Raw genomic sequence first — 12,331 nt, 5'->3', positions numbered from 1 at the left:
ATTTGAAATGTCTCCAGAGGCCCAGATGTTATGTTAAAGGCCTGTTCCCCAGAGTGGTGCTGTTGGGAAGATGGAGAGAACCCCCAAGAGTATAGGGTCTACTGGGAGGTCTTCAGGCCACTGGGGGCATGCCCTTGAAGGAGGTTTTGGAACCCCAGCCCTTCCTCCTCCTCCTCCTCTTGCTGCTGGCCATTAGATGAGCAGTTCTGCTCTGCTGTGCACTTCTGCCATGATGCCCTTGCCATAGTCCCAAAACCACGAGGCCAGTCAGTCATGGACCAAAACCTCCAAACTATGAGCCAAAATAAACCTTTTCTCTTTATAAGTTGATTATCTCAGTTATTTGTTAGAATAATGGAAAGTTGACTAACACAGTAATATACTCTGATCATGGGAAAATGTTTGAGCTGTGAGCAGAACTCAGGACTAGCGCTGAGACAAAACAGTTTGGTGAAGAGAGCAGAGCCTGGAGCCCTTGCTTTATTTGCTTCATCTTTCCAAGTTTCTTTACACTTCCTTTGACTAGGGGTGATTTTGGGTGATGGGTAGGGGTGTCGAGAGGAATAAATGAGCTGATGCATGCAAAGTGCTTAGCACTATACCCTGCACTTGCAAGAGCCCCATAAATGTTCATGATAGTCATGATGATTATGTGAGTCTCGAGTGAGAAAACATATGCTGTGCATGTGAAAACGTTCTACAAGCTTTAAGACAATACAAATGTTGTTGTTAATAGATTGATAGTTTTGAAACTTTCAAAATAAACCATGAAAGGCTTTTTCTTTATGCTGCTTATCATAGGTCACTCCTCTCAAAGTAGAACCCTGAAGGTTGAAAATCAGGCTCCAACTGAATATGCATTTTCTTTCTTAAAAAACAAAGAGATATCTTGTGACTGACAAGAATTCCTCAAAATCAGTTTGCAAATCCTTATCCTATGTCATTCCAGAGAAAATACCTTCACAGGTCTTTGGAAGACCCAGTAGGATGTAAGATACTAATTTTGTTCTTGATTTTAGTCCATGTTTTTAAATGTCACATCCTTCAGGAGAGTTCAAGTGTCTTCAATTATTACATCCCTTCATTTTTCCTTCCTTGTCCTACACATTACCTGAGCACGGAAATCTCATGAGTTTCTGTGTCCTCTTTTTCATTCATTTCCAGAGCACTATCATCGTGGAGAAGACGGTGCAAGACCTCATGAACCTGATGCATGACTTGAGTGCATATTCAGATCAGTTCCTCAACATGGTGTGTGTGAAGCTCCAGGAGTATAAGGACACCTGCTCTGCAGCCTACAGGTAGAGCTTCTGCTAGGGCCTAAGCAAAGTCACTTTAGAACCCCAGGGGTGGCTCTGATTAATGATACTATCTTTGTTGCCTAACTTCCACCTTAAGAAAAAAGATCACTCCTGAATTTTTCAGGGGGCCTGATAGAACATGTTTCATAGAAATAGGCTTTTAGATTCTTCCATAGTCATCCTGACTGAAGGAATGAAAGAGACCAAGAATCAGAGACACATAAGACTACCCTGGAGTGGCCCAGCTGAGGGTGTCAGCCTTGATTTTCATGAGACTCTAGAATTGTAAGGTTTGCCGTCCTCAAGGAAATTTCAAACCTTGATTAGTCCATCTGGTGAGTGAAAAGATCCTTTAAGTAGAGCAATTTGAAACTCTTAATAATCTATAAAGTACTTCTTTTTCATCCTTACAAATGTATTCTACCTGATGTTTGATCTATAAGCTTCCTACCTTCACAAAAGGACAGTTTTGTGGTGATGTTTTCAATATCACTAGAAATGAAAAACTAATGTTACAAACTTGAAAATGGTTAGTTATACGTCTGATATATTTTCTTTGGGTTGAAAAACCTTTCTGGGCTTATGGAAGAGATCATAGTCCTTCTCACGGAAAACAAATTTAGGAACAAATGATGATCTTGTTGGCAAGACATAGGACAATTATCAAAGAAAGGAATGTGGGCTGGGCATATGGCTCAGTTGGTAGAGTGCTTGACTCACATGTACAAGGCTGGGGTTCAGTCCCCAGCACCACACACACAGACACTCTCTCACACACACACACAAAATAGGAATGTGTGGTAATATTCTAACATGTATAAGATATATAACTAAGGATAGAGAGTTACAGAACATAGTAACTGTACTGCAAAGGTGATAACTTTATAAGACGTACTCTTAGGGCAGAAAGAGCAAAACATGAGCAAGACTGGAAAAGGATGGTGGCAGCCAGGAGTGACTTTGCAGAAGGAGGCATATGTGCTGGGGAGATGACACTTAGGGAGGTGCAGCTCTGCAGGGGCGGAGGGGAAGCACTAGCATAGTTGCCTTGCCTTTGGAGGGAACCATGAGAAGGAAGTTTGACTGGAATAGAGCTCTCAATGGAAGGTAGTAGGAGATAATGTTGAATAGAAAGAGTAAGACCAAGCAACATAGTCTTTTTAAAAAATGAGACTTGGAAATATAAACATTGTATAGTAAATACTAAGTGAGTCCGAAAGCAGTGTTTAGGGGAGATTAATCAGACAGAGTAATACAGTATAGATGAATGCTCAACCTTCTTCTTTCCAGCAATAAGTGGTATTTGTGCACACCTACGTGAACCAGTTAAAGAAACCCAACCACTTTACCGAGATGCACTCCCAATAATATTTTATTTTTTTCATTCAATTATTAATTCATCAAAAATTATTTTGGGGTTAAAATTATACATATAATGAATAACTTATAATAGAGTATTTAAAAAATATTTACTATACTAATTCAGATAAAAAGGCTAAAAAGTATATTGTTGTGTTAACAGAAATCTTAAATTTATATTTTTTAGATTCAAATTCGTATAAATATTTTTGCAGAAAATTCCATATATCCCATTAGGATAAAATTCATTGAGGAAGTGAAATATAAATAATATTCCAAGAGAAAAGAAAATACATCCAACTGTTAAAAAAGAGCCTTTTCATCTATATTTTAATGGAGGGTATAAAATTATAAATAACACCTGTGAAAGACACTGACTTAGGATATCTGTCTTGATTGGAATTTCTGAGCCATACATATTGTTTTTTTCAGTTGCACAAAACCTAATTCCAAAGCAGTTAAAAAGTTGTACCAATGTCTCACATACCAAATGAGATCTAATAGCATATTTTAAATATTAAAGCATAAATAGTAAAAATGTCTTTAAATAATGACATTTTAAAAGCATTGCATTTTAATTTTGCTTTTATGACTATGTTGAACTTCCATTAAATTTAAAACTTTTAAAAAAGCAAGTTCTTCCCTCTTTTTCTTATATCTGATTATGAGTACCCAATAATTTCTCACAAATAATAAGAAGTTATATAACCTGACTATAATAAGGTAAAGTTGACTCTAGAATCTAAATGCCTCTTGTAGTCATTTTTATAGTATTGTTATTCATCATATTTTGACAGAAAATTTTAAAATTCTTGCAACATTATTCATCACAGGTGTTCTTTTTATCGTAATTTTTGATCCTGCCTCTCAACATGAGATGTGACTGGAAGCTATGTGTATTAGTCTGCTTTAAGATGCTATAATAAAATGTTTGAGCCAATTAGCTTATATAGAGAAAAGGATTATTTTGGTTCACCATTCTGGAGGGTCCAGTCAAAACTCAGATGATTCCATGGCTTTGGACCTCAGCCAAAATAGCACAGAGTGTGTTTAAGCATCTGTTAGCTATTTACTGAGCATGTGCCAAGACACTGGGTAAGTGTGTGGGAAGAAAGAACTTAATCAGTAACTGATTCTACCTCTAATGAACTTATATTATAAAGGATAGAAAGGGAAATATGAGACAAATGATCATAATTTTATATATAATCTTCACACCACTAATTTATGACAGGAAATATGGTAAGGTAAGGGAGAAAGAAATCACTGAGGGAAGGATATGAACCAGGCTTCTGGAAAAAAGAGGAGGGTTTAGAGAGTCTTAGGCAGGGGAAGAAAGGAACCAGAGCAATGTCAAGGAACTGGGGGTACATTGGGGAGGGAAGAACAAGTGAGCGAATGTGCAGGCTTGGAAAGGAACGCTGTAGTCAAACTGCAGGGTCTTGAATGCCAAGCTCCAGGAGCGGGGCCTTTTAAAACTAGGTAGTGGACAGCCACTGACTGGGTGTGGGTAGACAGCACCAGGCACAGGCCTGTGCTTCAGGGAGATTTTCTGAGTATTTTTTAAGGTGGACTAGAAAAGTGAGAGTGGGCAAGTAGAGGGGAGAGAGATTAAGTCCCTGAATTTAGGGGAAAGAAAAGGATAATGGAGGGGAAGTAGACAGCTCAAGAGGAATTAAAGAGGTAAAATTTTTAGGTTTGACTGTTAGTTGGCTACAGAGAATAAGGAAACGTTAGGAAGAAACACTGGTTGAAATTAGCATTATCTTTTCTATTGCTGTGGTTTGGTTTTTTTTTTTGTTGTTGTTGTTTTTTAGTTGTTGGACACAATATTTTTATTTTATTTATTTATATGTGGTGCTGAGGATCGAACCCAGCACCTCGCACTTACTAGGCGAGTGCTCTACCACTGAGCCACAACCCCAGCTCCACTGTGGGTTTTTTTTAAAACATAAATTTAAGATCTTACATTTACCCATTAAATGTAATGTTATTTTTAACTCCTTATTGAAGTCTATTAAGGTATTTTTAAATCTTCATTCTGTCATCAAAAAATTTTAAGCTATTCTTCCAAATTCCATGTCATTCTTGATTTTAGAAGCAATCTTTTAGCTTCTTTATGTATGTCCTGAAAAGAAAAAAACAAGAAGAAGTTCAACCTAACAAGACAAAGTTGAGGAATTTTGGAATCTACTTCTTAAGATAACTATGTATCACTCAATACTTCAGGAGCCCCTTTGGTTTTCTAACTAAGAACGTGGACTTTAGTTCAAGAGCAGGCCCTGCAGCCCAAGTGTGAATACCAGCTTTCTGCCTACTAGTTATATGAACTTGAACAGCTAACCCAGTCTCTCTGTCTTAACTTCCTCATCTGCAAAAAGGGATAATGATAGTTCTTTTCTTTTCTCAAGGGGTTTTTAAAAAATACTAACTTTTAAAACAAAATTGTTTTTAAGTAAAATAGTATGTCCCCCCTCACACAAAGATGAGCTTCTGTTTTGTTGATAGCAGTGTGTGGTGGTGATGGCTGCCTTGACTACCACCTGTGGCACCTGTATTTTTCATCTTCTGCCCTACAAGAGATTGTATCAGGTTTCTTTCTGGTATCTCCCAATTATAACACTTTTAAGGCAAACAGTACCCCGCTTACTGTGTCTCCCCAAAATGTGCATGTAAAAGCCAGCTGTGGACAATACTCCAAGTATTTGTTCAGAAATCTTCCCAACCCTTCACTTTCAGGACCTACTTCTCCTGCTCTACTGAACTATTCCTTAGGAATTCTCATTTTAGGCCATGTTTGGATAGGAGATGTCCCCAAAAAATCTCATGTTAGACAATACAGAAATGTTCAGAAGTGAAAATATCAGTGTTATGGGTTGGATATGAGGTGCCCTTCCCCCAAAAAAGAACCCCTGTGTTAATGTAAGAATGTGCAGAGGTAAAGTGATTATATTATGGGAGTTGTGAGGTTATCACTCCATCCTAGTTTGAGTGACTGGATGGTAACTGTAGGGAAGTGGGACATGGCTGGATCAGATGGGTCATTTGGGAAATGCCCTGGAAGGATGTTTCTTTCCTGTGGCCCCTCTCCCTCCTCTTCTGCCCCTGCCCCTTCTTTCTGGTCTCACCATGAACTGAGCAGCATTCCTCTGCTGGGCCCTCCCCCATGAAGGCCCTTACCTGGGCCAAGAACAATGGAGTTGACAATCTACGGATGGAGACCAACAAAATCATGAGCCCCAAATAAACTTTTTCTTCTCCAAGACGTTCTTGTCTATTTTGGTCACAGTGATGAAAGGCAAACTAACACAGTCAGATCTTGAGAACAAAGTCAAAACAACTGAAAGCCAAATTTGTCATTTCTTCATTTAAATCAGGAAAGGAACAAAGTCATGTGTCTTGTTCTTTGAAAGATCTTCCTAGCTCCTGGAGAGGACCACTTTCTCACTGTTCACAAACTGCCTTTTATAATCGCTTCAGAATCTTGTCCATGATTCCAAATTCACTCCATTTCTTTAATTTAATTTCCTTTTCTTTTTTTGAACCTCAGGGATTTGTTCTCAGTGTTTCTCCATTTCTGTCAAGATATCTCCAGTAGTTCTATGATTCCATGTTCAATTATTTCAGTATCCCAAGATTAATTGCCTAAATTTGTCAGAATATTCTTTCATCTCAGTAATTATTAACACAGTTTATTATTTCATCCTTAAAACAATTATTTACTTCATTTCTAGGATTTCATTCATTTAACAAATGTTTATGGAGTACTCATAAGAGAGTTTGTAGATACAGTGGTGAAAAAGCAGATTAAACATCTGCCTTTATGTGGCTTACATCTGTTGGGATGGGAGAGAGGAGATAAATAATAAGTAAATATAATACATAAACATAAGGAATTTCAGAAGATAATAAGTACTGAGGTGAGTGTGGGAGAATGTAGTTAGAAGTTTAGTCAGTATTCCAAGGAGGCCCTGTAGAGTCGAGGTTGAGGAAAGGCTGGAGAGTTAGGCAAGGTATCTGGAAAACAGTACCCTGGCAGAGGACGAGGCCCTAAGGCAGAACTCTGCATGACCCTTTTCAAGAACAGCAAGGTAGCCAGAATCACAGAGGCAGTAATGAAGTGAGTATTAGAGGATGGCCATGAGGACAAGGCCAGCCCACTGTTGTGATGTGAAGTTTACTCAGTGAAATGGGTGCCATTGCAGGAATTGTGCTAGGAGCAGCATGCTCTTACTTACACTTAAAATATAAGTACTGAAAATGGATTATAGGGAGACAAGATTGGAAGCAAGGGGACCAATTGGGCTATTGTGGTAATCAAGATAAGAAATCAAGCAACAGTGAACAAAGTTCCTTGCCAGATTGGACATAGGGTATGAGAGAAAGAAAGGTGGCAAAATGACTCTTAGGACTTATTATTTCCATTGTGAAAAGATAAGTTGCCAGCTATTAAGATGGAGGACACTGCAAGTTTAGGATCAAATAGGCCAAGATTTAAATTTGGAGGGCCTGTTATATCCACTTGGAGAAATGGAGTAGAGAGTTGAATCAAACAGAGGGAGCTATGGCCTGAAGATAGATATTTGCCAGACATTGACATATAGCTACTATATATGGGATATTTAAAGCCATGTTACTAGATGAAATCTCCACAGGAGTGAGTATATATATGGCACAGAAAAAAAAAAAAAACAGAAGTTTGCAGAATGAATAAACAACAAAGGACACTAAGAAGAACAACAAGGGAATAGGAGAGAAGTCAAGAGAATATGGTGTTGTAGAAACCAAGTGAAGAGGGAGGTGATCAGCTGGGTCAAATACTCCTATTAGGTCATCATTAGAACTGAGAATGGACTGCATGGAGGTCATTAGTGACCATCATGAGGGCTATTTTTTTTGGGGGGGGGGAGAGAGAGAGAGAGAGAGAGAGAGAGAGATGGAAGGATGGAAGGGGAAGTATAGAAATTGTAAATATAAGCAAAACTTTTATGAGTTTTGCTGCCAAGAAAACACAGAAATGGGGTAGTGGCTGGAGAAGTGAGCCCACATAAAGGGTTGTTTTTTTGATTGTTTGTTTGTTTTGTTGTTGTTGTTGTTGTTATATGGAATGTTATTTTAAATAGGAGAAGTAAATGCATATCTATATGTTAAGAAAATGATTAGGGAAAGAGAAAATTGGTGGTAGGAAAGAATAGGGAGAATTACTGAAACTCTGCTTTTGACTGGGTAAGCAAGCATGGGGTCTCATGCACAATTGGAGTGATGGTTTTAGGCAGGAACAAGAATAGTTTTATTCACTGGGGTCTATTCTGCCTATAGGAATTGAGTTGCTTCTCTCATTTCTGTTCACATTTTGTTCAAGCAGGAAGCTTCTACCTTTTGCGCTGTCTGCTAGAACACAGTTCTTTTGGTTGCTAGCATATCATGGTTCTCAAGATTATCCTGATTTCTTTCCAAGAGACTAGACCCCCTTAACATCTCTCCAGGCCATAATTTCTGGAGTGGTGTCCACTTTTTAGTACTCATTCCCAGAGTACTCCACAAATAGGGGGATGCCTGAGATGATATGCCATGGCTGCTGAATTACAGGTCTAGGTTGAATTTATCTCAGGGTCTGGGAAAATAATCTGTGAAGAGTTGAAGGGGAATAAATAGAAAATCATCTTTATGCTTGTTATGCAGCAGTGCACAGTCACACACACACACGCACACACAACACACGGCCCCATGGTGCACATTGCTTGTTTCTTAATCAGGTTTTCCAGGTCTAGAGAGAAAATGTTTTCTTGTTGTATGGGTCTGAAGATTCGAAGTGTCCTCACTTCCTCTCTTTTCATTTATTGCTCTCCCCCGGATTGGCACCTGCTGAGGAGTAATTAGGGCAGTCCTAATTTGGACAGCCAAATTCTGATTACAGTGAGAGGAAAAACAGGAAATGTTCTAGTTTTGCTGCCAGCAAATGACTGATTTAAATAGAAAGCCATATACAATTCAAATGATCCAAAATGATATAACATTGGGGAAGGAGGAAGGGAGCAGGAAACATTGCAATCTGATTTTCTCCCCCGTGATTCTCAGCAGATATCTTTCACAGAAGTGATCAAATCCATAAGCTCACAATGCCCTCTGCTGAGATTTGGTTTCTTTTCCATTTGCTGCAAGAACCTGGCAGCCACTGGGAGTTTAGAGATCTGAGGAAGGTCAGAAAAATCTCCCTTCCTGAGAGCACCTCACTCTGGAGAGGTGGACTGTACTATATAATGATGTCATGTCACAGGCTTTGGATAAAGAAGTTTCCTAAGAGGGAAATGAGCACTAGATGTCTTTTTCTTAATTAGTCACACCCCTTGGAGCTTAAAAGAAAACTCAGCTGTGAATTCTGCACTGCATTAGCAATCAGGCAGTTAGTTGGTCCATTACTCTGATGCTTCTAAGTTGAACACTTCTCTCCCTTTGCTTGTCCTCTTTGCCCTGAGACACAAGCAGCAGCTTATGCGTCCCAAAGTAGTAATTTCATGATTGGAATCACAGTTTTCTGAAGCTTCTATCTGTTCTAATTTAGCATCAGTTTATTAATTTTTTTCGGGTCTGAGAGAGAATCCCACCCAATAACTGGGCCTAGTAAAGAATACAAATAAAAACTGCACTCTCAGAAGTTCAACTGATATAAGACACAAGCAGGTATTTTGGAGGGATGATATCATCATCCTCATAGCTCACCTTTCACCACTTCTAGGAGAGCTAGAACCCATGGTGGAGCCTGAAAAAAAGATAAGGATAATGAGATATGTCTGGACCAGGACTGGGCACCTGGTTGCCCTTAATTTGCTTGTTGAATAAATAGGAAATTGCTTCCAGACTGAGCAGGATGAGCCAGCAGCAGAGCAGTATCTAGGAACATGATACATGGGGAAAGGTTGAGAAATCCAAGTGACTGAAATGACTACTGTGGTTGGGTGGCAATGGGTCAGAAAGGGGAGTTTTGAAAGTTCTCCATATAGGTTAAAAGAATGCTGTCACAGGTTTTCACCAGGAGGATAATATGATCAATTACCACACAGTTTGAAGATCCTCTGATCCCACTGTGCTAACGAGCAGGAACTGGATGCCAGAAGTTCTGGTGAAGCCCTTCAGGTTCCCTGTGTAACCAGAAACTACAGGAATGAGAGCCCGGCTGAGCTTGCCTTGCAGGCTCTGCTCACCTGACTCACTCTGAACATCAGAAGAGCTGAGGTCAAATGCCAGGGAAACCTTCTGCAAGCTCCGCAGAAACTTGAATTCTGATCTGCCTGTTACAACTTTCTCCCCTACCTTTTTAGCTCAACTCCCACTGATATATATAGATTCACTTTTATTAAATATTGATTAGATACAAATGAACATTATAAAATATGTACAGTATCTCTTTCATAGAGGGCATTCAGCAAGTGAGCTTTTATTATGTGCTTCTGTAATTTATTTTGTATAACTTCATTCTGATATTTATTCCATTGTACTGAAATTTAAATTTTTATGTATTATTTGATCTGTTATGTGTTCCTCTCTCTAGAACATTATTTTTCAACCATTGGTTCACATCAGAGTTATAACGATGTGAGTTATAATATCAGATACACTTACTGGCTTTTCCACATTAGGCCCACTGACAGACCTGGGGAAGTGTGGTTTTAAAATGTCCCCAAAGTGACTCTTCTCTTTCTGGTTAGAAATCACTGTGGCATATCTCAGCTATGAGAAGGAGGTTATTATGAGGTTTTACACAGTTTTTCCTCCATTATGTAGCATGGTGTCTCTATATGGGCTTCCACGTGTGTTTATTGATCAAATGACCTTCACTTGACTTTGGCAGTGCACACTGGCTGCTCTCCTGGCCCAATACAAATGTGTCTCCCTAAAACATGTCCTAGGAATTTCATAGCAAGCAGCTAGTCCTCATGTCCCTTGCCTTACTCAGCCTGGCAAGATCAGATAGGAGTCTCTTGCAGCAGTGACCTTGATGTGCAGTAATGAGGACCTGGACGAGAATGGAAATAAACACTCAGTAATGTACTTGGTCTCTGTGCAAGGGACTTTTTAGTCATTAGCTTTATCTAGTCGTTCACAACCATTCTGTTAAATTGGATTTTTCTTACCTTAGAGATGAGAAAGCAGAGGTTCAAAAAGGTTAATAATGTGGCAAAGGTCATAGAGTATGAAAGTCATAGTACGTACATTAGAAGCTAAGTCTGTCTACTATAAAGTCCAAGGAAGAGGCAATGGAATTCTAGAAGAAAAAAGAAACCTGAAAAATGTTTCAAGTGGTTTAGAGAGACAGTATAATAGTAAGAAGCACAGACTCCAGAATAATGCGTATGGGCCCACTTCAAGCTCAACCTCACCAGCCAGTTGACCATAGGAAAGTTCCCTGACCTCTGTGCCTGTGACTTTCATCCACCAAATAGGAATAACGATAGTGTCTACCGCAGAGATTGTTGTGAGGATCATAAGAGTTAATAGACATAATGTGCTTAGAAGAACCCCTACCTAGTTTGTGGTAAATAATGTGTTGGCGAGTATTATTATTCCTGTTGCTCTTTGTGGTGTTTTCATTGTTTTATACTTTGAAAGTAATTTCATTGGTAATATTGTTGATATTTGCCAATAAGATGACTTCTGTTATTTTGCTGGTGTTTTGTGCTTCAGTTGTGTCATTCCCTCATTCCATCTGTTACTTAACAACCATTGATCCTAAAGTAAGACAAAGAAATCACAAGAAAGGAAACCTGCTGGCCAGTATTCTTGATGAACATAGATTCAGGAATCCTCAGCAAAATAACTAGCACATCAAATTCCACAACACAGTAAAAGGATCATTCACCTCGTTCAAGTGGGATTTATTCCTTGGAAGAAAAGATGCTTCAACATACACAAATCAATGAATATTTTTTATCACATTCACAGAGTGAAGGACAAAAATCTTATCATCTCATTAGGTACAGAAAAAGCATTTGACAAAATATAGTACTCTTTGACAAAAAAAAAATTCTAATAAATGAGGTATAGAAGGAATATACTTTAATGCGTGTAGGCCAGACATGATATGCTCACAGCTAATATCATGCTCAGTGGTGAACAATTGAAACTCTTTCTTTGAAGATCTAGAAGATCAAGACAAGGATGCCCACTCTCATCGCTTCCATTTAACATAATATTGGAAGTTCTGGAAAATTAGGCAAAAGGGAGAAATAAAATGAAAAACTGTTGCTGTTCGCTGATGACATGATCATATAGACAGAAAACTCTTTAGATTCCTCCAAAAAAAAAAAAAAAACATTTGAACTCATGAAAGAATACAGTGAAGTTTCAGGGTACAAAATCTACATATAAAAACAAGTAGTATTTCTATACACTAATAATGCATATTCTGGAAAAGCAATCAAGAATACAATCCCATTTACAGTAACTACTTTTAAAAATACTTGGGAATAAATTTAACCAAGGCAATAAAATTCCTACACACTGAAGACTAAAACATTAATGAAAGAGACTGGAGAAGAAACAAGTAAGTAGAAAGATAACCTCTGCTCATGGATAGAAGAAATAAATTCCATGATTATGTTCATACTTCCCACAGTGATCCACAGACAGATTCAGTGCAATCCCTACCCAAATTCTTGTTTTTCATAGTGATA

General features: G+C 38.5%; 1 protein-coding gene across 1 annotated transcript in view; it reads left to right on the top strand.

The window, feature by feature from the left end:
* The window catches only part of Exoc4 (exocyst complex component 4), a 782,534-nt gene that overhangs the window by 609,064 nt on the left and 161,139 nt on the right, over positions 1–12,331 (top strand). Inside the window, exon 12 of the mRNA XM_046455063.2 lies at positions 1,165–1,301. Within this exon, the coding sequence (XP_046311019.1) occupies positions 1,165–1,301 (137 nt within the window). The remainder of the gene's footprint in view (positions 1–1,164; positions 1,302–12,331) is intronic.

This window comes from Marmota monax, unplaced genomic scaffold (genome assembly GCF_021218885.2).
Source record: "Marmota monax isolate L192 unplaced genomic scaffold, Marmota_monax_Labrador192_F-V1.1 WCK01_AAM20220418_F8-fsc00131, whole genome shotgun sequence".
Classification (NCBI taxonomy): Eukaryota; Metazoa; Chordata; class Mammalia; order Rodentia; family Sciuridae; genus Marmota; species Marmota monax.
The sequence above is the reverse complement of the archived record's forward strand: the minus strand, read 5'-3'. Positions and strand labels throughout refer to the sequence as shown.